Below are 27,980 nucleotides of genomic sequence, written 5' to 3' on the forward strand. Positions count from 1 at the left end.
TTCAAAGTGTATTTACAATAATGTAAATTGTTAGGGATGCGAGTGGCGCTGTGGGTTAAACCGCTGAGCCTAGGACTTGCCAATCAGAAGGTCGGCGGTTCGAATCCCCGCGACAGGGTGAGCTTCCGTTGCTCGGTCCCAGCTCCTGCCCACCTAGCAGTTTGAAAGCACGTCAAAGTGCAAGTAGATAAAGTACTGCTCCGGCGGGAAGGTAAACGGCATTTCTGTGCGCTGCTTTGGTTCACCAGAAGCGGCTTAGCTTAGTCATGCTGCCACATGACGTGGAAGCTGTCTGTGGACAAATGCCGGCTCCCTTGGCCAGTAAAGCAAGATGAGCGTTGCAACCCCAGAGTCATTTGTGACTGGACTTAACTGTCAGGGGTACCTTTACCTTTACCTTTAGGCCACTTCAGCACAGCTTTGTGAAGCTGCTCTTTGCAATTCCAATTCTGTAGCGAGGCACTGAGGCCAGTAGTGTGATTGGCAAAGACCATGCACTCAGCCTATGCTTGAAATAGGACTTGAACTCATGTCTCCCTTTTTATTGTCCTCTGGGCTTTCCAGGTCTTCCACTGCAACTATTCAGTGTTTGTGCATTTTTCTCTCAGTTTGGTACTTCAGCATCAACAATACTCAGTCAACAGCAAGATGCAGGTGACTGCTGCATAAATAAATAAGGATGGTGTTGTGATTTTTTGCCTTCCTAGAGTTCTGACCTGGGAGTGAAACAAAAGAGTGAACTAAACAGCCGCTTGGAGGAGAAGACAAATCAGATGGCTGCTACCATTAAACAGCTCGAACAAAGGTAAGATTGAAACTTGCTTAGTAAGCAAAACACAAAGTTGGCCTTCAGTTGGGTGTTTTTTTTCAAGATACTCTTAATGTACATATTTTTAGGATATTTGAAAATGGAGGTTAAGCATTTTCAACATGGTGCACTACAGAGCATTACCCTGAAGAAGCAGACACAAGTAATTTCCTCCATCTCCTTTGCGTATAGTGAGAAGTTAGTTAAAGTGGGCTGATTATCCAATACGTAACCTGGAAAAAGGAATTTGGCCTAGTGAGGACTGCATGGCAGTCATGGATATGGCCACATCACACAAACATGCACTGTTTCTCTCACACACATACATACACAAGATATGAAGCTCCTCCTCCTTCAAATGATCAATCTGATGACTGGGGAGGGGGTGATTTGCATTCCCATCAGGTTGCTGGACTTGGAAGAAAGGTTTAAACCATGCCTACTTTCATCCCTCCCCCCTTTTTTTACCGCTGCTGCCAAAATTGAGGGGTTCTTGATGAGACCAGAGAACTTGTTTGGAAGGGCCACCCCAAACCAGGCTGTAGCTGCCCCTGTTGGAGCGCTGAACCTTGCAAATAAACCAGATATAGCCGTACTGAAATATCTATCGCTATATCCACTGCTGTTACTGAATGGAAATCAAGACCGGTTTCTTAACACATACATAGTTGTTGTTTGTATTTTCAAGAAAAGCATTGACATTGAATTATATTGTCAGATACCTGTTGAATTAACTGGTGTTTTCTTCTGCTGTCAATTTCCTCCTCTTCTTTCCCTCCATTTCCCCCTTATCATCTCCTTATCATCATATAGTGAAAAGGATTTGGTGAAACAGGCAAAAACCTTAAATAGTGCAGCAAACAAACTGATTCAGAAGCCCCATTAGGCATTTTTTTTTGCAGCTGGTCGCCTCACAACTCTTGACATCTCAGCTCAGTTATGAGGGGAAAGCAAAAAGAGATTGAGAATTTAGATGTCAGACTTAAATGTTGTCACCTAAAGTTGACTTGGAATTTGGTGGATTTCTTTTTCTTTCTTTTTTTTAAGCATCTGTTTTGTTTGGAAATAGAAAAGGTAGCCTATTATCTTCCTTCCCTTAGTTATTTGTTGCTTAAACTTTACTAAACTACAAATGATTTTACCAGAACCTACTCCATAAAATCATAAGTAAAAACAGATTTGTGGGTCTGTACATACAATTGATACCAAGTGTATACAGCACAAGCTTTTTACTCTTGACAGGATATTGGAAAAATTCTCAGATTCGCGGGAAGCTGAGGTAGTTCCCTCTGTTTCCCTGTTGTGAAGTGTATGAAGAAAATACACACATGGAAGTTAAAGCAGTTGGGTGCCTGCTGCAAGCCATGAACGTTTAGCTTTTCTGTCCCATTTGATCTCAAGACCAGGACAAGCTCACGTCGAAAGAACTTTCCATTAGAAGGGCCTAGTCCTTGTTTACCAAAGGCTTGTCTGCATTGCACATTTCCCATCCCCACCCCAACTGTGCATTTATCACAAATTTATGTAGACGGAAAGTTGGTCTGATATGCACAGTGTGCTCAGCACACAACTCAAAGGATGCACCAGTTCACAGATATTGTGCGTCCAACCACCCCAGCTGAAATGGGGCGAGATTACACAGTTTTGCTTTATAGCAGAACAAAATGTGTTTCTGCTTGGACTTGCTCTTTTCACCTTTTCTCAATTGCATTTAGATACAATTGTCTTGTTCGGTGTCTTTTCCCACCTGCCCATTCCAATGATCCCACAACCCCATTATTTTGATATAATCCACTGTACATGGACGTAAGGAAAAATCCAGAGGAGGGCAGTAATAATACAAAACAAATAATGCAAACCAAAATTGTAACGAACTGTAACCAGAATATTTTGCAGCGCAAGGACGCACTAAGACAATGCACCAATGCCAACCCTTTTGCATTAGAGAAAGACATATTCATTCAACCCCCTCCAGTGACATGGATGTAATGCCTAGTCGCTAGCTATATTTTAAAATGGAAAGCCCTTTTCGTTTCTGCATTGCCTTCTACCTCTGCCTTCATTTCCCTAAAAAATAAACAGTGGTTCTCTTTTCTAGAAGGACTCTCATAATAGGTGTGTTTTATCTTCTCTTCCTCTTTTAGGAAAGATGGAATAATGTATTTTGCAGAACAGTTCATTATGGTTCTTACCTTGTTTAAGAGGATGAATGGAACTGGTAGTGTTTTACTGCTGGTCAGTCATTGACTCAGAGTAGCTACAGCATACGATAACTAGATCGTTATTGCTTAAAGTTGCCTTTTGATCTTGTTAACTTTTGATTCTAAGTGTTTGGTTCAAACAGGGGACTTACCGAAAGACCGACTAAAACCTAGAAAGCATAGGAAAACACCTTGCTGGAACTCAAAATAACATCATTTTTTTGTTTGGGGATTAAATTAGGGGTCTTTCTCGTGACTGCAAGAGTTCACTGTGCTAGTCCCTAAACAGCCTTTAGTGTGTAGAGTCATTATCAATACTCGTCCAGCTGTCCAAATTAGTTTTATAGTTTTAAATAGTCTGTTGTTCTTTTTTCAGTTCCCTCCCATGGAAATCTCCTGTTTTGTGTTCAAGCAAAATGGGGAAAATTGACTTTTTAAAAGATGGGGGAGGGGAATAATTGGCTGATTTTAGAATCTAGGGGGCTGAATCTTACTCTTGTATTCCTTGTAAAACTGGCAGAGCAGATGTTTTGCTCTTTTCCTTTAAAGTAAGAATCCTTAAGAATTACACTTTGGTGTGGCATGTTTGTAATTGTACCCAGTTAATTTGGAGCAATGTCTATTTAGGCACCAATTTAAATTCCATCCTAAAGTAAACATGTTTCATTAAAATATCCAATTTGGTGGCGAGGATTATTACGATGCCACACCCCTCTTGTAGTTAGGATTTAGCTTTCACATGAGCAAAAGACACTTGGCTGGCTTCACATAGGCTGTGCTATGATTATCATGCTTAGAGAGGACAAGGGAACAAATACACAGCTTCCGAATTCTAGCCCATAATTCCTTCTGTTTAAAATGTCCTTTGAAGTGATGCTTCAGAGTCATACCTGGTTCCTGCTAGTTGGCCGTAGGATGCCTTAGTTTGAGTGAGAACAGAGGATGGTAGCTTAGAATAATGGTTGGAAGCGGGAGCTGTCGCCATCTTAGCCCTTCAGAGAATGGTCTGGTGGACTTTGTTCTGGTTAAGGAAGAGAAAATGTTATTTTGCTGATTGATCTTGACGGTGATTTGCTAATGAGGCAGTCCCCTCTGTCCCTCTCTTCTCCACACTGTTGGCTTGAATTGCTGTGCTTCTGCCAGCCACTCACCAAGAAAGGGTCAGGATGTCGAACTGGGCACATGATACAGTTCTTCATACTGTTGAGAGTTTGTGACAGTGGGATTCTTTCAAGGAAGTGATGCCCCGTCAGCATCCTAAGCTGGTAAATGGAGGACTGTGCCATATGCCTGATTAAATCACGTTTGAGTCTGTTTGAAGATGGTATTTCAGAGGTGGACTGGAATATGTGATAGCTCCATAATTTTTGCTGAGTGGCTGCCTCTATTTGTCCACCCTACAGTTAGGCCACTGTGCTGAGTATATGCCACATAGCTGGTGAAAACATGCAGTCTGAAATCAGCCCCTCTGTTGTGAAAGTGCATTTCTCTCCCTGCCCCCCCCCCAATTGCAGTGATGCCTCAAGTAGATTGGGAAGCCTAAATACTTGTCCACGACTTTGTATCCACTCTGGATCCGTGTGTGTTTAACCTGATGTAACAGTTGTGGAAGAGACCAGACAAATGCACTAATTTCTTAATATAGTAGGTAACCCATGATGCAAGGTCCAATTACTTGTATAAAGCTGCAATGTAACGTAAATTTAAAAGAAATGACTTACAAATACTGTGTAATTGAGATTTGCTTTGACTATGGATAAAAGTGATGTTTTATGTTTATCATCTAATGACTGTAAACTGTAGTTATAGAATAAAAAAAATTGAAAATAGAAGTTTCTTCTGCCTGGTTCACCTCCATTTTGATTTTTCTTTAGATTTCTTTTGGTTCCCCCTCTCACTTCCTGTTCCCATACGTTTCCTCTCATCTTTCATTGGGCTCAGTTTTTTCTTTAATTTATTGTTTAACCTCAGTCTTCCTCCCCACCATGGCTTTTGTTTTTTATCACAAGTTCATGTGGCTCAAATCCAGATTGCAACATGCAGAGAAGGAGCGTCAGTCCCTGGAGGAAGACAATCGGCTCTTCAAGCAGGAGTTTGGGGATAAGATCAACAGCCTTCAGATGGAGGTGGAACAGCTCACCAAGCAGCGGTGAACAGAACTGATTTATTTGTGTGTGATTTTATGGAGCAGCCTTTTTCCAGCTCTGCTGGAACATTTTGCATGTTCTGCGCATTTTGCAGGATTCCTCACAGGTTGTCATAGCAAGCCTCTCCAAAACAAGGGTGACATTTTGAAATTTCCAAACTGTTAAGTTCTTGTTTGTGTAAGTCCATATACATCTTTCAGTAGAATCGTAGAGCTGTAGAGCTGGAAGGGAAAACTAGGATCATCTCGTCCCACCCCTGCAATGCGGGAATCTTTTGCCCAACGTGGGGCTCAAACCCACAACCCTGAGATTAAGAGTCTCATGCTCTGCCAACTGAGCTATCTCAAAGCTTAAGGCTGAAGAAGAGCTTCTTCCGATTTGTGTAGCCAGCCAATGTAAGTCAGTACAGACGGACCTCGGAAGTCGAACGGAATCCATTCTGGAAGCCCCTTTGACTTCCGAAAGGTTCGGAAACCAAGATGCAGCTTCCGATTGGTTCCCGATTGCACAGGCATGCCAGAAACAATAGCAGAAGCCATACCGGTTGTTGAGCTTCCAAAAAAAGAAAAGAAAACCGGAACACTTCCGGTTTTTGATCGTTTGGGAGCCAGAACGTTCGACTCCCAAGGCATTTGGGAGCCGAGGTATGACTGTAAGTCATATGGCTTTTAAGAGTTGTCTCCTCCATCTTCAGCAGCAGCCTGTGTGCTGTGTGCCTAGAGATTTGCCTGGATTGTCACCCATGTGTGCAAATCTGTGGGCCACTTTAGAAGAACCACAAGTGAATGTATTAAACGATGCCCACCCAAACGGGCATACTCATTCACCACTCCTTATGTTCTTGGCCTTTGTGATACTCGTGCACAGCTAATATTGATCCTCTACCTGTTCATGCAGGAGACATGAGAAATCATAAGCTGTGCATAGAACCTGCAAGTCTCCATGCAGGGGGAGTGCTGTTGATGCACACTGTTCTTGTGTGCAGTGGTGAATCATGGCTCATGTGCCTCCGGGTTTACCCATGTCTTTCTGTGTTCACACTGAGTACATAATGATGTATTCTGTCATGGATGCGTTAGTTGAGATTCCTGCATTGCAGGGCGTTGGACCAGATGACCCCAGGATCCTTTCCAACTCTACAATTCTATGATTCTATGTGCTCTAGCAATTTAAAAATGAAATGAAATTGGTCAATGCAGGAACATAGGAAGTTGTCTTATACTGAGTCCGACCATTGAGCCACCTGAATTAGCGTTGTCTCCACTGGCTGTCTAGGGCTTCAGGCAGGAGCCATTTCCAGCCCCACCTAGAGATTCTGGGGATTGAATCTGGGACCTTTTGCATGCAAACCTGATGCCACACTGCTTAGCTGGGTACCAGCAAGGCTAGCAGAGTCAGAGGAAGGCAAGATTACAAAGTTTGGCATTGGGATGGGCCAAGGGTGCGACTCGGATGCGATGCTGTTTTCTTCAGAGGGGTCGTTTTTGAAATTCTCAATCTGGAGCATAAAAAATAGGAATCCTTTCCTTCTTTCAGTGGCCTTTTTTATTGGGTCAGTAAACTACAGCTTGTCCTTAACACACTTTCTCTCCACGCTGCTACTTCAGGGGCCAGCTGGAACTGGAACTGAAACGGGAGCGAGAGCGATGGTCACATTTCCACCCTGGAATTCAAGAGAACAGAAGCTTGCACAGCCAAAGCAAAGGATTCCAGAAGGCCGGATTTAAAACAGTAATGTTCTTCTTCTGCTTCTTGGTGCTTAACTGTAGCTTTAATTCAGTTACTCTTTTTAACCTGTTAGGATTATTCTTATTTTACTGTTGCTGTTGTTGAGGTTTGTGTTTCCTGTTGGTCACAGTGAAGCATAAGTATACTGTAACAGCTTGAGGTGATTCAAAGCTGGTGAATTTCCTGCAAGGACATTGCTAGGTTATTTAAAAGGGCACAGACCCAGAGCACAAACATGCATTAGCTAATTTGTAGGTCTAAATGTAAATTTAGGACTTTGAGTATACTTATTTGTTTATTTATAAGCTCTTTATATACCGCCCTTAAAAATTAAAAAATCAGGGTGGTGTACAGCAATATAGAAACACTAAAGGAATATTAAAAGCAGTAGAGAAAAATAATTACCATTACTGGCTGCTCAAGAATATTTTAAACAACTATATCGAGAGATGTCTTTAAGTCAAAAGTGAGGGTGCCGGAAAAGTGTCCCACAGCATGGGACCTGCAACGTTTAATGCCTGACTTCCGGTTGATTAAGATGGTGAGTGGCTAGGGTCTCACTAGCACCGTGGCAAGTAGTGTGGGTTTTTTTAAGTTAAAAAAACAGATGGGGGGAAGGGGCAGGTGACCTGGAGGTTGGCCCCCTGAACTGCTGCTGATAAAATTCCCCTGTGCACGTGCAAATTGCATGTAGAAAAAAGTAAAAAAGGTAAAAGCAGCCTGCAAATCGTCCATCGATCCTCATGTGTGACGATAGGTGCCTGTTTTGTTGCATGCATAAGAGTAGCTGCTGCTTTTCTGCATTTGTGCTTACAGCAAAAAAAAAAAAAAAGGAGAGAGGTATATGCGGGTGTACAATTGTTGTGTGCATGCCCCTGCCTCCTGGTCGGCTTTTAAGACTCTGCACTGCTTACAGAAATTTTAATATAAGCTGTTCTGTGAATTTCCAAAAATTTTAAATAAATCAAGATCAGTTCAATTCGTGAGAACTAGAGGACAGAGCCTGCTCATTAATGGCCTGTATTCTGTGAAACTCCCTCCTTTTAATTGATGTAATTTTATTTAATATGCTGTGAAGGGAGGGTGGGGTGTACTGCCTGAATCATATTTAAGAACACCACTGTTTACTTAAAAAGAGAGATTTAAATAGAAGGACATTTTATTGTAATCTTAAGTTTATCATTGTTCATCTTATTGGGAGGACTTTTTCCAGAAAGGCATAGATTTTCAGTAATAGTCTGGCAGCTGAATGGACACTAATCTGCCAAGATGGTTGGGGACCCCCTGAAACTGATTTGGGGGAGTCACAGCAAAGAAGAAAGGGATGTTGCCCATTTTTAATAAGTGTGCAAGTGATCCTTCAAATAAACTGGTCTGAAATCATTCAGGGCTTTAAAGGTTAGTACCAGCACATTAAATCAAGCCAGGAAATGAAGGATAACCACATGCTTCTTCAAATATCCCCAGAGTAACACGCACATGGCAATTTCTGTTACCACAATTCTCATTATTTTCTCTTAAGTGATCTCTAGTTCTTCTAGTAGTAGTAGGTAGTTTCATGGTGGCCAAAAGTTTGTGGATTCTGGCCGTTCAGGAAACTAACAGCTATTGCTGAGGGGAGGGGAAATGGACACAGCACATGTTATTTCTTCTGTGTTCTTCTTTGATCCTTCAGTATCTGTTTGTTCTGACAGGATGCAGGAAGCAAACACCTGGAAGGAGAGTCTCCGTGGAGAACACCAATAAAAGAGGGGCAGACAGTTCTTCCAAGCAAGTATGGACCATATATTCAATTCATATTCTCTTTGATCATACAGGTGTTGGTTGTTATGATTCAGTGGCCAGTTTTTCAGCTAGTAAGATGACTTCTTGTAGACTCACACACATGAAATTTTATCTGATGTTTGTGCGGGACATCCTAGCAAACAATGGCTGAATTTAGACAATTGTCATCCAGACATTATACTATATTTGCACACCATTTTTAGCATGTGTTCCAGCTATGATAAGTACTCTAGGGAGGATAGTTAACATCCCATGATAAGTTATGCTGAAGGTGGCAAATCTGGAGAGTGAGCTTTGCTGTGAGCTTACAGTTGCTTTCTTGCAGGGCACTGGATGCCCAGATTCAGGATGCCACATTCCCTCCAAATTGCTTGGCCATTGCAGTGGTTTTTAGTGGCCAAACAGAAGCTTAGGGAAATTGTTGGGTCTGTTCAGGTAGCATAGATACCATAGGTAAAGGTAAAGGGACCCCTGACCATTAGGTCCAGTCGTGACCGACTCATCTCACTCTATAGGCCGAGGGAGCCGGCGTTTGTCCGCAGACAGCTTGACTAAGCCGCTTCTGGCAAACCAGAGCAGCACACGGAAACACTGTTTACCTTCCCCCCAGAGCGGTACCTATTTATCTACTTGCACTTTGACGTGCTTTCAAACTGCTAGGTTGGCAGGAGCAGGGACCGAGCAACGGGAGCTCACTCCGTCACAGGGATTCGAACCGCCAACCTTCTGATCGGCAAGTCCTAGGCTCTGTGGTTTAACCCACAGCACCACCCGCGTCCCATAGAGGCATATAATACAAAACTCCACATTGTGGTGGCTCTTCTAGGGAAGTGTTATTTGAACTATTGGCTTCTGCTGAAGTGTGAAACAAGCAACTTTCATGTAGATGTGCTCATCAATGTGGTTTATGTGTCTTAGTTTTGACAATTGTAGAAAGCACATCTTAGTTTCTGGGTCCAAGATGTGGACAAGCAGAGCTCTCTTGTAAATCTAATCAGATGCTTGCAAAGTAGCTTGAGGGCCTTGTGTTTGGATTTTGAGAGTTCATTGCATGGTGGGCTGGTAAAAACCTGGGAGTTCATAACTTTAATTTTATGGATTGTATTCTACCTTTGGCAAGCTTGGTATGAGGCACGGACAACCAACCCTACTTTATGTTTAGAGCATCTATTATTATGAATGTGTGTGGCCACATTACCATTATGACAAATCAGAACAAACCTAATGGCCAGCTTGCATTAGTTAAGATGTGGATGAAATAACATTCAAAGTTCAATGTCTTATTTCTCTTCCAGGGCACCTCCTATCTTGCAAGAGGAGCATGTAAGTCATCTATGTTGCTTATTTTAGAACAGTCAATAGCCAAGAGCCTTTAATATGCAGGAAAATATTTAAAATGATGAATTGCTAAAGAGGCTGAGTAGCTTGAGTGGTGTGCAGATGGTTTTGGGATGCTGACATGTAATTTTGTCTTTGACTTACTTGTCAAAAATCAAGAAGTTGGTTTTAGAATGTTGGCATATAGATTTGAAGTTTTTCTTTTGCTTTTGTAAATTTCCAAATATTTGTGTATAAATATTTTGAGCATTAAGTGAAATGTTAAAATGTTGTATTCTGTACCCCTGCCTGCTGTAAGCATGTACCCTCCAATGAGAACAGAAGCGTTGTTAGAAATTTATTTTGATAAACCATAAAATTAATGAGGAAACTCCAGTCCACACAAAATTCCTGTTGTTGCAAATTTTGGCCTTGGTGTCCAAGCTCATATTTGTATTATTTGTAGCCCACCCATCTGACTGGGTTGCCCCGGCCACCCAGAGTAGTACTGAATTTAGTTTTGTAGTAAGTAGTCTGGGAATTGCCAGCTTAAAGGGACTGAGTCTGAATTCTGTGTATTTTAATATGGGGGAATAATACTAACTTACGGTACTTTATGGGATTGTTGATAAGGATTATACAACTAGCCAACGCATATGAAGTGCTCTGACCACTTCAGAGTACTATACAAATATTACTATAAAATGGTAAATTCAAATGAGTTCTGCTTCAATGTTCAAAGCGCACAAACTCAGAAGGGGAAGTAGTGAGTTTGGAGCCTACTCAGCTCATCTGAGATTTAAGTCCGAGTGGGAGGGCTTCAGCAAATTGTAAGCAAAACATTCACATGAGACATCAAAAGGCTAGCAAAAAAAAAAAAAAAAGCCTAACTGTATGTTTAAATAACATGTTTTTCAATTATTTAGGAGCAGCCCCTTGGACCTGGCAAATTAGAGTTGTGCCAGCTGTGTCAAGAAGAAAGTACACAGAGCAAAAGAAAGGTAAAATTAAACAGAGTGGCTCACCTGCTTAACTTGGGGAATCCATCTTCTGCCCCAGTAGTGTACTCAGCCTTTTGTAGGAATAACAGATGCAAACTTTTTGACCACTCTCATAACCTGCTTTATGGGGGTTGTGTGTGCAGCAATGAGAGGAAGTTGTTGAATGGTCTCTTTAAATTTGAAGGTTCATTATTGTTCCACAAGATGTGTATGTCTTTAAGGGCCAGAGCAAATAACATGACCTAGTTTTACAGCTGTGAAGCAGTATAGCAGGTGCTGTTAAGTTGTGTTAATTAAGCTGTGTCAGCAATTGGGTGTAGTATATAAAGAGCAGCACCTAGCTCTCTCAGTACCCTGGTGGTTGGGTTGGTGGATGGGTCATGCTTATTGATATATTATAATGAATGTAAAAGGAGTTTTTGTTTTTGTTATTAAAACCAAGCTAAAGTTATTTTGCATTCCTTGTAATTTGAGGTCTCCCCAGCACGCTTTCTGCAGTGCAACTAGTCTGCAAATAGTGAACAGAAGTAACAGCCCAACCTGAGTCCGAAGGACAGGACAAACTATTAACCTGAAACAAACACAAGGCAATGTGAGATTCTCTCCTCCTTCTCCCTTGAGGAGGAAATGTAGTGCTGGTTTTAACTTCCATTTGTTTTTCTCCCCTCTTCAGAACACCTGCAAGAACTGTGGCGGAGTGTTCTGTGAAGACTGTTCAGCAAACGAACTGCCCCTTCCTTCCAGCATTTACCCAGAGCGGGTCTGTAACCTGTGCCACAAGCATTTGATGCAGCAATATTCGGCAAGCCCTTCGTAGGACTCCAATGGTGATAGGCAGCGGTCCTGTCAAAGGCAGCTTATTTCCACCAGACGGAAGCTTCTGAACGCTGCAACATCTTGGAGAGTTATTCAAAAGAACACCTTTGTCTGCTTTTGCAAAATCAGAGTACGTGTTGGGGTGGGGGCTGTGAACTGACCAATCAGCCCTAACTTTTAAACCTTTAAAAGACCTGGGTGAACCACTCGCGAGTTCTACCCAGATTCTGACATGCACTGGTGTTACGGATGAACAAGCATTAGAAACAGGTTCTGTAAATCTTGAGATGTTTAGTTTTTGAAGACACAGAAGATATTGGTGGAGGTGTATCTAGACACTGCTCCCTGGGGGATAGCAGTACAACCTGAGCATGGGTGCCCATAAGGATAAATAGGACTCTTCCTACCATGGCACTCTTTTTACTTCTCTAGTGCTTGTAGGGCCCCTGTCAGCTATGCAAACTAGGCATGTGTTTTGCCTAAGCCACTTCATCCTTTATTTTCAGCCTAGGGCAAGGACACTGAGCCACTCTCAGTCCGATTTCCTAAGAGCGAGCTATGTGAATGTACTCTGCCTTGCCAGCAGACCTGTGTGATCTGCAATTTGAGCCCTCACTCTGAATTACAAAACCCTCTAGAGGACTTGGTGGTGCATTCTACCCATGTTTTATAGCCTACAGAATTGCACATGTGTGTGCAAAAATGTAGCAGCTGAATAAGCTCCACAAGTCTTTGGCACTAAATTAGGTGATCTGTACAAACAAACTACAACTGATTGTCTGGCCAAAGATGAAAATACCACAAATAAGTTTATTTTTTTTGCCTGAACTTGTGTTTTCTTTAGGGTTGTGCTTTATACATGCTGCTGCTTAAAAGAATGCATTGTATGTAACCAAAATATTTGAAAGAGAATGTACTGTGTACAAAAATTATTTTGACTGCACAAAAACTCACATGTCTGGTGGCCTCTCAACTTGGGAGTCTGTATTTTTGCAGAATACCCACAAGGACAGCAACCGATTGTAAATGACTTGACAAATTTTTTTTGCAAAGCTGCTTATTCAAGCTGTAGATGTGATTGACACAATAGGACTATGTGGGCAGTACTCCCTATTTATGTAAATGTAAATTTAAGAAGGCGTATAACGCAATACTGCTGCTTACCCATAAAACGATGGATTTCTGAAAACCTGTCAGTGTGATATAGAATATACCTTGATCTGAAAAGATTACTCAGCAGCAGATGTTAACTCTTACAGTGGTGGCTGCTTTCTTGAACTGTAGACCACAAAGTGTGTTGTGTGAAGAGACCTACTTGTACTGGAAATTAAATCAAAACTGCACAAGGTATTTGAATCTGTACAAAACTGCTGTATGTTTTGTTTGCTAGGTTTTGTTCTGTGCAGACAACCTTTACTATAAACATACTGAAGTTTTACATGGCTTATTTTATGATATGTTATATGGAGTCGAAGGGTATGTGGCTTTAATTCATGACTGATCTGAAGTTCCAGCTATAACACTACAATTAGTTACTGAAATTTAATAGTTTAGGCTTCCCAAGCAGTGGCCTTCCAGGTAGCCCAAACCACCAGCCCAAAACAGCTGGAACATCAAGGATGTGGACAGGCTGCTTGGACGTGTGAAACCAATCACCTGTCTCCTTCATCCTTGCCCATCCTGGCTAATAAAAGCAAGCTGGGAAGGGCTGGGCGATGGGCTCTGCGGGGTGGTGAATGCGTCCCTCTGTGAGTGAGCGTTTCCAGACCTGCTGAAAGAGGTGGTCATTAAACCACTTCTTTAAAAAAGTATCTTTAGACCTGGCCAGTATGGCCAACTATCGCCCAGTCTCAAATCTTTCATTCTTGGGCAAGGTGATTGAGCGGATGGTTGCTGAACAACTCCAGGCATGCCTGGAGGATGTGGACCATTTGGATCCCTTCCAATCGGGATTCAGGCCTCATCATGGGTCTGAAACTGCCTTGGTTGCGCTGGCTAATGATCTCTGGCGGGCTAGAGACAAAGGTGAGAGCTGTTTCCTAGTTCTGCTGGATCTCTCAGCGGCTTTTGATACAATCGATCATAACATCCTTCTGGACCGTCTAGAGGAACTGGGGCACTGTTATACTGTGGTTCCGCTCCTTCCTCCTGGGCTGTGTCCAGAAAGTGGTGTGGGGGGGGATGAGTGTTCAGACTCCTGGGTCCTCACTTGTGGGGTGCCTCAGGGTTCTGTCCTCTCCCCCCTGCTTTTTAACATCTACATGAAGCTGCTGGGAGAGATCATCGGGGTTTGGGCTGGGTGTCCATCAACATGTGGATGATACCCTTCTCTACCTCTCTTTTAAATCGGAACCAGTGAAGGCAGTGAAGGTCTTGTGTGAGTGCCTGGAGGCGGTTGGAGGATGGATGGCGGCTAATGGATTGAGGTTGAATCCTGACAAGACAGAAGCACTGTTCTTGGGGGACGGGGTGGGTGGGTGTGGGGGACTCCCTGGTCCTGAATGGGGTAACTGTGCCCCTGAAAGACCAGGTGCGCAGCCTGGGAGTAATTTTGGACTCACAGCTGTCCATGGAGGTGCAGGTCAGTTCTGTATGCAGGGCAGTTGTCTTCCAGCTTCATCTGGTACGCAGGCTGAGACCCTACCTGCCTGTGGACTGCCTCGCCAGAGTGGTGCATTCTCTAGCTATCTCCCGCTTGGACTACTGCAATGTGCTGTACGTGGGGCTACCTTTGAAGGTGACCCGGAAATTGCAATTAATCCAGAATGCGGCAGCTAGACTGGTAGTGGCCGCTGAGACCACATAATACCAGTCCTGAAAGACCTACATTGGCTCCCAGTACATTTCCGAGCACAATTCAAAGTGTTGGTGCTAACCTTTAAAGCCCTTAACAGCCTCAGCCCAGTATACCTAAAGGAGTGTCTCCACCCCAATCGTTCTGCCCGGACACTGAGGTCCAGCGCCGAGGGCCTTCTGGCGGTTCTGTCCCTGTGAGAAGCCAAGTTACAGGGAACCAGGCAGAGGGCCTACTCGGTAGTGGCGCCCGCCCTGTGGAACGTCCTCCCATCAGATGTCAAGGAAATAAGCAACCACCTGACATTTAGAAGACATCTGAAGGCAGCCCTGATTAGGGAAGTTTTTAATGTGTGACATTTTAATGTATTTTTAATATTTGTTGGAAGCCACCAGAGTGGCTGGGGAAACCCAGCAAGATGGGTGGGGTACAAATAATAATAATATATTATTATTATTATTATTATTATTATTATTATTATTATTATTATTTATTTATTTATGTTGTTGTTGTTGTTGTTGTTGTTGTTGTTGTTGTTGTTGTTGTTGTTATTTACTTAGTGTAAACCCATTGAAATCAATGAAAATGGCTGTTAGGTCCATTAATTCTCATAGGACTTAAACTAAAGCATGTAACACAGTCAACATGTTGATGTACACAACAACTGCCTGTTCCGCTTTATTTTAACAAGGGAGCTTTTCACTATGCATTTTAAAGTGCATAGTCCTTGGCTGCTTTTGTATTTCAACTGATACCAAGAGTATTAGAAACACAGGGAATTTGCAAACCACCTTTGATGGAAGGCTCTTGTGCTTAACAGCTCAATGACACAGTACCTTATATTGTGGCAAACTTGCCTTGTAGACGAAACTATTTTTATGGAACTTTTTGTATCTTCTAGTTTTCTATAAACCCTAGCTGCACTACTGATCGTACACAAAACTGACCAACACATTTACTTTTGAAAGTAGCTTCTATGTACAATCAGAAGAAAGGTGTGGTTCTTAGAGGTCTTATGGTTAATGGACTGGTATCGCCTTTGAAAGCTGTGTTGATATGTGTGAAAACCAGATAAAGAACCCTGAAGCACAGTGTCTGCATTAAGAAAAAAAGCTTTCATTTATTAAGAGTAATACATCGACTTGATCAGACAGGCAAAACTAATAAGCAATGTTTAACACCTATTGTCTAACACCTACTTGTCACTATACTTAGTGGTAGCAGCAGCAGTTGGGCTCAGCTTCACCTATCAAACTTGCTGGTCTCTACTATGAAAAGAACAGATTTATACAGAGGGGCCTAAAGCACCTGGCAATCTTTAATCACCCATCTGAAAATCCTTTCATTGCCTAGCTAGTTTAGTTGAAAAGCTGAGGTATGGGCACTAGCATTTTTAAACTTTCTGCATATGTTAGCAACCATACACTTCATATTCATCTGGGATTTGGCTGCACAAGTATAATGCTGGCAACGGTCTTATCAGTCCTCTCGCATGTCCTGGCAGAACCAAGCAAGGTAATGGTAAATTCAAACCATTCACATGGTAAAAATCAGTTTTCATGTAAGGAATTAGTTGGATCCAAGGGCTGTTGCATCAACCTAACCATCTTACTAGGATGAAGACTGAAAGCATTAAGTCTTTACCACACGCATGACAATCTGCTAACTTCTGAGTTAAATGTTAATACAGCTGAAGCTACTTATGGAGAAATAGCAGTTTCTTTATAGCCAGTATTCAGCACCTTATCTAACATCTGACCCAAAAGCCCCATGTGTGCTCTGCTGCGCATATGCTGCAATTCATCTTCCCTATCCTAGTCAATATTAAGGGACTTTCTTTGGGCAATTATCTCTCCTATGGGGCATTTCAGTCCGCTGGTGACCCACAGAATTCCTACCATGAATTACTGCATCAGAGCAGTTCTGGCATTAAGTTCCATGCAACAGACTGGTGCAGATGTAACACTGTTCTACCTACCACCAATAAGCAATTTTCTACCTGCCACCGATAAGGAATTGGCAGCAGGCTGCAGAATCTCACACGTCTCCCCCTAACTTTGTTTAACGGTTGAGTTGGGATTGAAATCAGAGCCCACATCTATCTTGCTTAACCACAGTGAAACAATCAGCAACGCATCTGAACCATCCGTGCTTTAGAAACTGACATTTACGTAACCCTGTGTGCATCACAGCTTGGCCCCCAGTCTACCAGGACATGTAACAAGAAGCTTAAGGACAGTTCAACTTTAATTTTGGTTTTAAACAGATCCTATACAAACCATTTGCAGGGTAGCAGCTGCAGCTGCTAGATTTACTTTGAAAGGCAATTCAGGAGAAAAAGTGTCCTTTAGAATTTATCCTTGCTGGTTACGGGGATGCCTATATTCCAGCTCTAGGAAAATGTGCAAATGAAATGCATCTTGATTTATCCTGTTGGGAAAGAGGGTGTTGAATTAACAAATATGAATGCAAGTCATCCTGGCCCAATACCCTCCTCTTTCTTTAGCACTCAAATGTAACACAACAGTAACATGCTGGGTGTCATTAGCATTTGGAGAATCTCAACAGTCCTTATGCCTGCAAATACAGGCTTAAAAGACTGTGAGAGCTATAATTAGCAGCAATCTTAGCCCAGGGAGGTGTCCAGTTGTCAAAGAGCAAAGCGCTCCCCTTTCCAGGATCAGCAAAATTATACCAAAAAATAAAATAAAATAAAAATAAAAATTGTATGCAGAATTTAGTTTTTAACTTTCTTTTAGCACAGCAGACTTAAATCCTGAATACAAGATCTCTTATTAGTGCTGCTCTAAATTTGGTTAACTGCTTTTTTTATTATAGCCAACTCTACCACAAGGTATTTAAATAGAGACAATGTTCCAAAAAGTCACAATTTACATAGGAACAGAGAAGAGATTACAAAGGAAAAACAGAAAAAGAATTACTGCTTCCACTAGAAAATACCCTTTCAATTTTCATCCTGAATGCATGAGTATAAGCGGGGAAAAGCTTCCTATACATCCAGTAACCTGATCAGAGAAGAGCATGCACAACTTGTTCCTGTATAGGCTTCTCAAGGCCATTTCACATGGTTACCTCATGAAAATTCCATAATAGCCACCAGTTCCTCACTACTTTACTTCTCAAATATTGCACCATTATTTGCTGTTTGCATTTGAAAGCCTTGAATTAAATGGAATAACACCCCATAGAAGGAGAATTTGTACCTTAAACCAAAAGGTTCAAGCCTGAAATTGCCTACTGTAATGGAGAAAAAGATTTGGCAGTGGTTACACATCATCATGGCTGCATCCTGCCTCCGGGATCAGAGACTGCAAGCCTCTGAATGTCTGTTACTGGGGAGCTGGATACCCTCATGACCTCCAGAAGCATCTCATTGGCCACTCTGAGAAGTTTTACAGTGGTGCCCCGCAAAGACGAATGCCTCGCAAGACAAAAAACCCGCTAGACGAAAGGGTTTTCCGTTTTTCGAGGCGCTTCGCAAGATGAATTTCCCTATGGGCTTGCTTCGCAAGACGAAAACGTCTTGCGAGTCTTTTCCCTCCCCCCCCCCTTTTCTAAGCCGCTAAGCCGCTAATAGCGCTAATCCGCTAATAGGGATGCTTCGCAAGACAAAAAAACCGCTAGACGAAGAGACTCGCGGAACGGATTATTTTCTTCTTGCGAGGCACCACTGTAATTCACTGCAGCTATAGATTGGATTATCTCTACAGATGCTTACTTGACAAACAGTCTGGTTTCCTAGATAAATTCAAGTTTGCCTTAACACTCACCTATACTTTGGGAATTATGCCATCGTCACTGGCAACCATTTTTTCTGCTTGGCGATGAATTCAGGAATAATTCAATGTATCTATGCTCTGTAGGAGAGAAGAACAGCTTTAACTTTCCATTCATGCTTTGAAATGTTTGTGCAGAAAAAGTTTATGCAGCAATGCATATCACTTATCAAGCACTACATGCCACCATTTACCTGATACCTATTATTACTGACCTCAGTTTTTCCAGAAAGCCAGTTTACAGCAGACACAGCTGCTTAAAGTGGTCACTCCACAGCTGTGTAGTGACTTCTGGAACTGCAAATGAACAAGACCTGCCTGCTTTTGGAAACCGCTAGACTGATGTGCAATGTCATCACGTAAGGATTCCTCACTTGTCATCAGTAGCCTTGCAACTAAATATGAACCATGATTTTACTAGGCTCAAAAGGCACACACAATGCATCTAATACTTCAAAATGCAGTATTATGTTAGGTTTTAAAAACAAAACAGGTTCAGGCATTATGCTGCAGAAATGGTTTTCTCTACATCCACTCGCCCCGGCAAAGCAGCTTGCAACTGGGATGATCAAAAGCGCAATCAAAACGTTTTTCCCCATTTGCCCCACTGCACAACCTCTTGCTCTCTCTAACTATTTGCACAACTGGATCATTTGAATGCTTCTGGAATCTTTTCTTATACTGACTCAAGGTAGGTGTGGGAAGGGCAAAATAAAGAACCTGTCATCTTTCTGTTCCCGGCAGTTTACATCAGCGGAGGACATCTTCGCAAGGGATTTTTAAAGTAAGGAAAAAATATGTACCTTCTCAAAGGGCTGTTGCTATATACTCCTCCTGCTTCTGGTTTGACACTGCTGTGCCTCAGCAGTCCCCTCCTAATCCTGTGTCCCCAGGGAAAATGCAGAAGTTCCACTTACGCACGTTTGACCTGTTCTTGGCCATGGCTGCAATCGCATCTTCGTGTGTCTCAAAGTGAACATCCGCTTCTCCCGTTGCTTTCCCGCTTGAATTATATTCCATAGTGATCCTCACCGGTTTCAGAGGAGCAAAGAACTTTAAAGAAAGGCATGTGGGGTGAAAGTCAAGCTTTAATTATCAAAATCTGAAAACCAAGACCGGGCAGAAGCAGTGGAATTACTGTTCTATATTTGTGACTAGCAGTAATGTGTTAAAAGGACTTAGCTGCTGTCCAGATATAATAGGCCAAATTGCTTGTTGCACAAAGCTGGACCTGTTCCACAACTGAAGCTTACACACTTTGCATTGTCATCAAAAAGCTACTTTGGCCATGTCCTGCTGAATTTTTTACTTGTTTTCTTTAAAAGTGCAGGCCTTACCATACCATACCCAAAACTGCTTTTGAAAAGGTCCTCAGTTCAGAAGCTGTTCATTGTGTGAGATTGATGTTAAAGAAAGATCACCTCCACTCTCTTTTCATGCACAACGAAGTGGTTCTGAGCATTTTCCTAAAGGCCAGGAATCAGTCACAATCAAGATGGGGAGCCTAATTAGTACTAGAGGAGTAACAGGCCAATAAGCCCAATCCTCAGGGCTGTTGAATGTGAATATTAAGGTGTTACCATTCACTGTCTCAATCCTCTCCAAGACTTAAAAGTTGAAATAATACTCTAATGTGCTCTTGATTTTCCTGGTGGCACAAGCTTATTGGGAACAGGTCACAAGTAGTGGCATTCAGGAGAGAAGTGCAGGGATGAATGAGTTTTAGCAAATTGTTTGCAGAACTGCTTCAGGCTAATCAGGACTTGTAAGTTTCAGTGACTGACAAAAGCTAAAATTCCCATTTTGAAGGATATATACAGCAGTTCCTAATAAAATTGTTCAGGATATTTTAAATGATCTTACCCCTACGTACATTTATAATATCTTGTGCAGTTGCTTGAAATGGCAGACCCCTCAAATGAACAAAGTGAAGCGAGGAGAAACTCCCAGACTCCGACACATCCCGAGGCTTTTCAAATGCTTGCTTAAAAACTTCTGCAAAGTGAAGAAGGCAGAATGAACATGTGCAAATTACATGTGTGTCCTGCTGCCTCTCTCCAACATGTGGAGGACATAAAGAGGCAAGTCACAGATGTCGCAAATGATAAGTATTGTATGGACTTACCATTTTCTTTATCACTTTCATATGTAGCAGTCGGTCTTAAGGCCTCATTCAACTCACTTTCGTCAAAAACAGATTCAGAATCTTGTTTCAGAGTGGGATAGCCCATCATCTTGCCCCGGAAAAAGCCATTGTGGGTTCGAATTTCACTCTTTTGGCTTGGGAATATTTCTATGTATCTATAATGGTTTTTTTTTTAAAAGTGAGAAGAGTTAGATCAGGATTGATATTTACCAAATACGCAAAGGCTCAGTTCAGACAACAAGCTCCTGCACTCCTACTTTTGCAAAAACCAGAAACAGAGAGAGGAATGTATTCAAATCTACATAAGAACTAAACCAGAATGTAAACCCAGGTCTGTCACATCCAAACCACAATTAACCTATGTTTTGAAATTATGGCTTACAGGGAAAGTTCAAGCCTTCGTTTGCCGGCTCAGATGTAAGAGCAAATAGTTAAATGCAAATGCAGAGAAAACTGGAGTGTACGAGGGGATGAGGGAGTATACAAGCTCAAAGTTCATTCATGTAATGCAAAACCATTATTTATTACATGTGAACCAATTCAGAGTATTTTCTCTCTCTCATTTATTTTCTTGACAAGCTTATAAAGCGAGTCAATATTATTATTCTCATTTAAAATGACAGCTGGAGCAGAAGACAAGGCCCTGTTGAAATCTACCATGTGAAATCCATGACGGACACCAGAATTCAAACCCAGGTTTCTCTAGTCCAATATCCACTGCTAGCTACTTAAACACACAATACTGGAATGTATATATGTTGTTGTTGTTTAGTCATGTCCGACTCTTCATGACCCCATGGACCAGAGCAAGCCATGTATATATGTAGGTACATACAATCACCCTCTCTCAAGTCCCATCCCTTCTCACAACAACCAATCCAGCATAATGTTTTGATTGGAGGAGACAGCATACATTCAACTTCCACCTGCTTTTTTTTGTTTTAAAAATATATATCCACCACTCCTCTCATGGATCCAATAGCAACATACCGGTTCCCAATTTCCTCCTTATGCTTCAACAAGGCTTGATTAGCCATCTCAGGGGTAGCAAACACCACAAATGCTTCTCCCGTTTTCCTTCTTCCCCTCTGGTCCATGACAAATGTTATGTCGACTATAGTCAAACCTGCAAGAAAAGGCATTACAGTAGCAGCAGGGCACATTTTGCTCTGTTCTTCCTAAGAGGAGCAAAATGTGAACCCACGCTCCATGATAAAATTGCACATCAAAGGCTGCCTTAAATATAGCAGCACTAACACTTTAGCACTTGGTTCTTGTACAATTTACAAACTGATGCAAAAATTTTATGGATCAGTCTCAAGATACTGAAGCTAAACATACAATACATGAAACAAAAGACTCCCCTGTTTCTACCTGCATCCCTTTTGACCTGCTCCCATTCAATTTAAATACACACACACACACACACACACACACACACGATATGCAGGAGGCCCCCTAGGGCACTTGTTCATACAGCACAAAATTAGATAAAGCAGATTCACTATGATGGTATGTCCAGCTTTGGTTCACTGCCAGGTGTCACGATTAAACCTACCGTAAATGTGAAACAATGTGTCCATTTAATTCTACCCTGTGTGACAAAATATCACCACCACTAAAAACTATTTTCTGAATTATTCTGTTACTTGACCCTTCTGGGAAAGAACAGATCATCCTTGTATCCTCTTTATCAGAATTCTTCCTGATCTGAAAAAAAAATTACTCATAATTCTTCCTGATCTGAAAACAAGGAGTTTCTAGTCATATCTAAACCTGCTTCTGCATCCCCCTTCCCCACTTTGAGTTAACTTTTCCTGCTCACCCTAGAAACCCCATTTGACATCTCAATACCAGGTGTACAACAAACAAGATTCTTCTAAGGTGATTTTTTTAAAAAAAATCCCCATTTCATTAGACGACACAGGCTCACAATCACTTGATCACAGAATTGCTACTCCATGCGGAATCACCTGAGAAGAACTCAGAAATATCCATTTCATTGCAGCTGTAGGGAAGGCCTCTCAATCTCACCACTCCATCGTTTGTCACAGATGTTGAACTGGAGTGCAAGCTCTTCATGATGGCATCAACATCCTCATTATGTATTTCAAAAACTGCAGTGGGGAAAAAAACCAACAAGAGTTTTTTTGAATAGTGCGATGAATAGTTGGAATAGTGCGATGAGTTCTTGAATCATACTTAATCCCGAGCAAAAAAAAGAAGCTTACCTTCCACATAACGCTGACCCAGATATCTTCTGTGCTTGTCCAAGGCGTTTTGCACATCCTGTTCTGACTCCAGTTCAACCAAAGCATCTCCTCTGCGTTTGCCATCTCGGTTTAAGAGGAAGTGTATGCCGTTCACACCATTTCGAATCTTGCTGCCTACAAGGTTATTAAGAAGGTAGATGAAGGAACTTCAGGTGCCTTCTTTTCTGATTCAGATGCAATGGGACATTTTGATGTTTCATACCAGAATGCCACTAAACTCCCCTACACCAAAGGGACAAGGCCTGAATGAGGTAGCCCTATTTGGATGACTGTCCAGTATTTCCAGGGCTGTATTAAAAGCTCCAAGGATTCAACAACTCCACTCAGCTACAGAACTGGGAATTCAGTATGTTGGCACATCTACTGCTACTTTTAAAGATGCTCTTCCATGGTGTGCCAAGTTACTTATAAACCCTCTGTGCTTATTAATACATATAGCAATGATTAATTGCTTTAGCCAATGAGAACGCCTAGGGAATTGTGAGCTTCTGAAAATAGCCATTTTACAGGCTCTGCAACCAGGAGAAGCTCTACAGAAATGTAGGCGATCAATACAGTTCTGAACAGATTCAACAGAAGTACACAGTCCCAGACATATTGTGCCAGCATGGAAATCTAAACTTAATTAATTGGTTAGCCAGAACTCCTGCATAGTTCAATTCAGCATATGTGCCTCACATTAGTGTATGTAGCCTTATTTACTGGAAACATTTTTATCCTGCTCTACAGCTGGAAAGGCTCTCAGAGCTGCTTAGAGATCAATACAAACAAATATGTTCCCCGCCCTCTCATGGGTATGGGGGAAGCTGCCTCCTCCTAAATCAAGTAAATAAATAAAAACACTTAACTAAAAGTAGAAATTGTAGAAAGATTTTGACAGATTTTTCTGAGCACTTGGGGTCAAAGGAAAGTAATTTAAAACAACTGTTGTTGAGACATTTCACTCTGAATCTGCTAGACGGAGCCAGACAGAGGATGATGACAGGTGGGGGTCCTGCCCCCCACAACATAAATCCTGGCTGTGCCCATGTGCCCTCTAGCTGAAAGAGAGAAGCTGCTTGAAGTGCTTTGCCTCTCCCTCCTGGCAGCCCCAGTTCGGACCAGCCTCCCTGCCCCCCATTAAAAAACCCAACATGCAACTTTAAAGCATGCATTTTATGTGATTTGTAGTCCAGACCCTTAGCCACGTCACCTGGTCGGGGGGGTGGTGGAAATGAAATTACCTGAAAAAAAGTTGAGAACATCTTCCTCGGTGCAGGAGTAAGGCAGACCCTGGGCCCGAATAAGATACACATCATCTTCCTCGCCACGCGACTTAGTTGGAGATGGGTCATACTCTGAGAGAGGCGGATATTCATCATGAAATGGAGGGCTGTGCTCCTTCAAAGAGAGAGTTGTCGTTTCAACATTATATTTGTAACTAAACATATAATCAGGGCACAATTTATGAGTCAGGAATATAGGTATCTGCCTCGTGCCGAGTCAAAACTATTGGTCCATTTAGTTCCGTATTATCTAGACCAGGGTGGGACCCATGGACCTATTTGGGCCTGTGAGGCCATTTCAGCCAAGCCATGCCCACCTTCCCTACACCTGACGCCATACACTGGAGGAGCACTGCTTGCAGGGCTTCGTCCGCACTTGAAATCAGCCGACTGCTTGCAAGGTTTGTTTTCAAATCACATGGGCAAAAATAGGTCACCTGACATCACTGCAATGTGACAAGTGGACTGAAGCATCCTGTGCATGTCCCATGCAGGGACCAGTTTGCTTAAAAAGCACATGTGATACTCTAACATAGCTCTGAGGCATGTCCTCAATGTCACAAGTGTGTCTCTTCAATGGGATGGGAAATTTTCTCAGCACCAAGGTGAAAACACATTATGATCTGGATGATGAAAAGAGTTTATGTTACATATTTGCTGAGAGATATAATAAATAAATAGATTATTATTATTAATATAATTTGAAAGGAAAGCAGAATTAAAGGAACAAGGGTGGCATCCTTGATTACTTCAAATGACTTTCAATCAAGAATGTGGATTACAATTGCTGCTTTAATCTTAAGTATGCACAAAGAGTGGGGAAAAATAAACTTTCCTCAGTTACTAGGACCACGTGGTGAAGCAATGGGTACCTAGCTGAATTTGGATGTTTTCCCTTAAACATCTGAGGGCCAGGGTTAGTCAACAATTAGGTGAGATTGAGGACTCAGCTATATAGCTGCAAATAAAGTGTTTTAAGTGTGTCTGAAGTGCAATATGCAATGTGACACTAGATGGTGAGCCTTATGGAAAATTCAATGTATTTCTAAAAACACTTTTAAAAAAAGCATTTTCAGAACAGTTTTTATATGAGTGCAGATTCCACCTCACTCACATACTGGCAAATCTAGGCTGCTCAGATATAGCTGTTTGGGAGGTCTTGTGCAACAAACCCACTTCTCCAAAAGATTTGATTTTTGGTGATAAGCAAAAAACTGGAAAAATGCACTGGAAAGTGCTGGATAACATTTGCTTTTATGCAACTGCCATCTAACTTCCCCACAAACAAGTCAGAATGAATGCCCATTGAATGATCATGTCTTCTAATCTCTCTGCAAACAAATCCAACAAACCTATTCAAAAAATAGGTTGTCTGGAAGTACCTCCAGTGTCAACAAAGCATATTTTCATCAATTCATGAATTGGGTATGTTAGAGATAAAGGCTCCTAACAAAACTGGTGGATGAAGAAACAAGAAGGCTGCACAGCTTTCTCCAGAGTTTGGAGTATTAGTTAGAGATGGGGGTAGGGAACTGGGATCTATTACTTATTTAGTTATTAATTTATACGCCATTCTTCCTTCCAAAGGTGTTCAGGGTAGCACCCTCACATTAGGGGGTCACAGCTAGGCAGCCAGCAGTGCTGGTTTTTGCATGGCCAGCACCATGCTTCCAGGTGTCCAGCCACTGAAACCCTGAGGCTTCTCCTTCACCTGCCATGCCAGGTCAGAAGTAGGACTCCAGTACACAAGGTCCCTTTCCCATCCAGCAGATCCCCTCTCCCCACCTCACCCCAAATGTAAGAATGCTCAAGAAGCTTCTGTAATATCACAGAAGCTGTTGTCTTCTCGTTGCACTAGAAAGGGCAATGGGGCGACCTGAAAACCCAGCTAACAGCACCTAGGTTTCCTTCACATCTGGTCAGCTCCAGGAGAGAAAGAAACAGAATATCATGGTCAGAAGGACCACCCTCAAGCAGCTTGGTTGGGGAGAGAATCCCCAAGCCTGCTCTGGCAACATAATCTGGCAGTTTAGGAAGACAAGTGGTTTCTTCCTAGTCCTTCAGAATACGGTACAGCTTTGCCCTGAGAAACAGAAGGATGGGGAGCTTCTTTGTTGGGAAGAGCAGGCAATAGCTCAGGGGTAGGCAACCTTTTTCAGCCGTGGGCAGGTCCACCATGTGCACCTCAGACCATGTGGTGGGCTGGACTATATTTTGGGGAAAAAACACGAACAAATTCCTATGCCCCACAAATAACCCAGAGATGCATTTTAAATAAAAGCACACATTCTACTCATGTAAAAACACCAGGCAGCCCCCCCAAATAACCCAAAGATGCATTTTAAATAAAAGGGCACATTCTACTCATGTAAAAACACGCTGATTCCCGGACTGTCCGTGGGCCGGATTGAGAAGGCGATTGGGCTGCATCTGGCTCATGGGCCTTAGGTTGCCTACCCATGCAATAGCTGAAAGCAGCAACCCCCTCAGAGGTCTCAAAGGACAGGATCACTCTGGAGAGATGACAAAAAAGCTTCTCCCATAACTCGGATCGAAACGCTACCCCCGCCCCCAAAACAACAACCCTGTTACAAAGCGTCTACACCAACGTGAGTCTTTATTTGCGTTCCTGTGCTTTTAACTTCTTGTATGTTTCGAATTCTGGCTGTGTCCTTTTTTCCTTTTAGTGACAGTATCACTGTTTCATCTTGCAAGATGCAAGATCTTGTGCAAACCGCATTAGAGGGTTTTTCATCCTACAGCCAAGTGACATATAAATCTCAGGAAACGACCCAGATCAATAACATCAGTTTGGGTGAGCACCCCGTCGCGGAGATTCGAACCGCCGACCTTCTGATCGGTAAGCCCTAGGCTCTGTGGTTTAACCCACAGTGGCACCTGTGTCCCTATGTGTATGTATATGTGTGTGTGTGTGTGTGTGTATATATATATATATATGCACACACACGTGTGTGTGTGTGTGTGTGCACGTGTGCATAAGTTAGCAAAAGAAAGCCAAAGCTACACCGTCCACAGAGAGCCCGTCCCAATTCCCACTCAGCCATAAGGCAGGTGGGGTGACCTTGGGCCAGAGTCTCTCTCTGTCCCCCCCCCCAGCCCACCTCAAAAGGGTCGTCGCGAGAATAAAAAAAGGCACCACCCGCCCTGCACTCCTCGGGAGCAAATGCACGAACACGATCCCCTGTCGAAGGCGGGGGGGGGGGGGAGAGGAAAAACACCACAAAGCGGGACAGAAACGAAATCAACAGCATTCCTTTCACGCGCCCACTTTTGGGAGGCTGCGTGTGTGGAGAACCATTTCCCCGAAGGCGCCCCGAAGTCTGGGGGGTGGCGGTTCCCCGTTTCCCCTCCCCTACCTGGCTGTAGCATCTCCCCGCGAGGGCCGGAGGCAGCAGCGAGCTCCTCAGGGCGCCGAAGCCGGGCAGAGGCCCGGCGGAGCCGGCGAAGCCGCGGCTCTGCGTGGCTGCCCCGAGCAAGAACAGGAGGCGGCGGCGGCCGGAGAGGCCGAGGGAACCGGAGGCGGCGGCGGAGGAGGAGGAGGCGGCGGAGGCGGCGTGGCGCAGCGGCAGGCAGGCCGCGCCGGTCTGGCGGCAACTGCTGCAGCTACAGCCGCAGCCCCGGAGCAGCGCGCCCAGCACCCAGCGCGTCCCGGCCATGGGAGGAGGCGGAAGCCCCGGCGTCGTCGTGGTGGTCTCCGCGGCTGCCGCTGTCGCCGCCTCTACGAAAGCCTGAGGCACATGCGCGGAGGAGGAGGAGGCAAGCGGCCTGCAGCGGAGCCACGGCGGGCAGGGAGGAGCTGCGTCAGGAGGCGGCATCCCAGGAGGCCTCTCGCTCGCTCGCTCGGCCCGCCCCTCACGCCGAGGCCGAGGCCTGGGCCTCGC

General features: G+C 43.2%; 2 protein-coding genes across 9 annotated transcripts in view; one reads left to right on the forward strand and one right to left on the reverse strand.

Moving 5' to 3' along the window:
- Positions 1–13,241, forward strand: part of RUFY3 (RUN and FYVE domain containing 3) — a 47,555-nt gene extending 34,314 nt beyond the window's left edge. For 4 of the 8 annotated variants that reach the window (XM_081876853.1, XM_081876854.1, XM_081876855.1 and 1 more), the window contains 7 exons: positions 708–805; positions 5,039–5,158; positions 6,764–6,887; positions 8,579–8,658; positions 9,965–9,992; positions 10,913–10,987; positions 11,661–13,241. In XM_081876853.1, the coding sequence (XP_081732979.1) occupies positions 708–805; positions 5,039–5,158; positions 6,764–6,887; positions 8,579–8,658; positions 9,965–9,992; positions 10,913–10,987; positions 11,661–11,804 (669 nt within the window). In that variant the 3' untranslated portion in view covers positions 11,805–13,241. Of the gene's footprint in view, positions 1–707; positions 806–1,621; positions 4,842–5,018; positions 5,159–6,763; positions 6,888–8,578; positions 8,659–9,964; positions 9,993–10,912; positions 10,988–11,660 lie in introns of those variants that run through there. The other 4 variants (XM_081876857.1, XM_081876858.1, XM_081876859.1 and 1 more) reach the window with 2 other exon arrangements.
- A 3,585-nt stretch (positions 13,242–16,826) lies between these two features.
- GRSF1 (G-rich RNA sequence binding factor 1) lies at positions 16,827–27,899 on the reverse strand. The gene is made up of 10 exons (XM_081876986.1): positions 27,456–27,899; positions 24,037–24,193; positions 22,772–22,927; positions 22,514–22,657; positions 21,531–21,666; positions 20,520–20,695; positions 20,268–20,389; positions 19,312–19,447; positions 18,389–18,475; positions 16,827–17,027 (listed from the first exon to the last, which is right to left on the reverse strand). Exons 1-9 carry the CDS (start codon positions 27,753–27,755, stop codon positions 18,414–18,416), a joined length of 1,389 nt encoding a protein of 462 aa, XP_081733112.1. The 5' UTR covers positions 27,756–27,899; the 3' UTR covers positions 16,827–17,027; positions 18,389–18,413.
- Between the last annotated feature and the right edge of the window lie 81 nt (positions 27,900–27,980).

Source organism: Podarcis erhardii (assembly GCF_964252035.2).
Source record: "Podarcis erhardii genome assembly, chromosome: 9".
Taxonomy (NCBI): domain Eukaryota; kingdom Metazoa; phylum Chordata; class Lepidosauria; order Squamata; family Lacertidae; genus Podarcis; species Podarcis erhardii.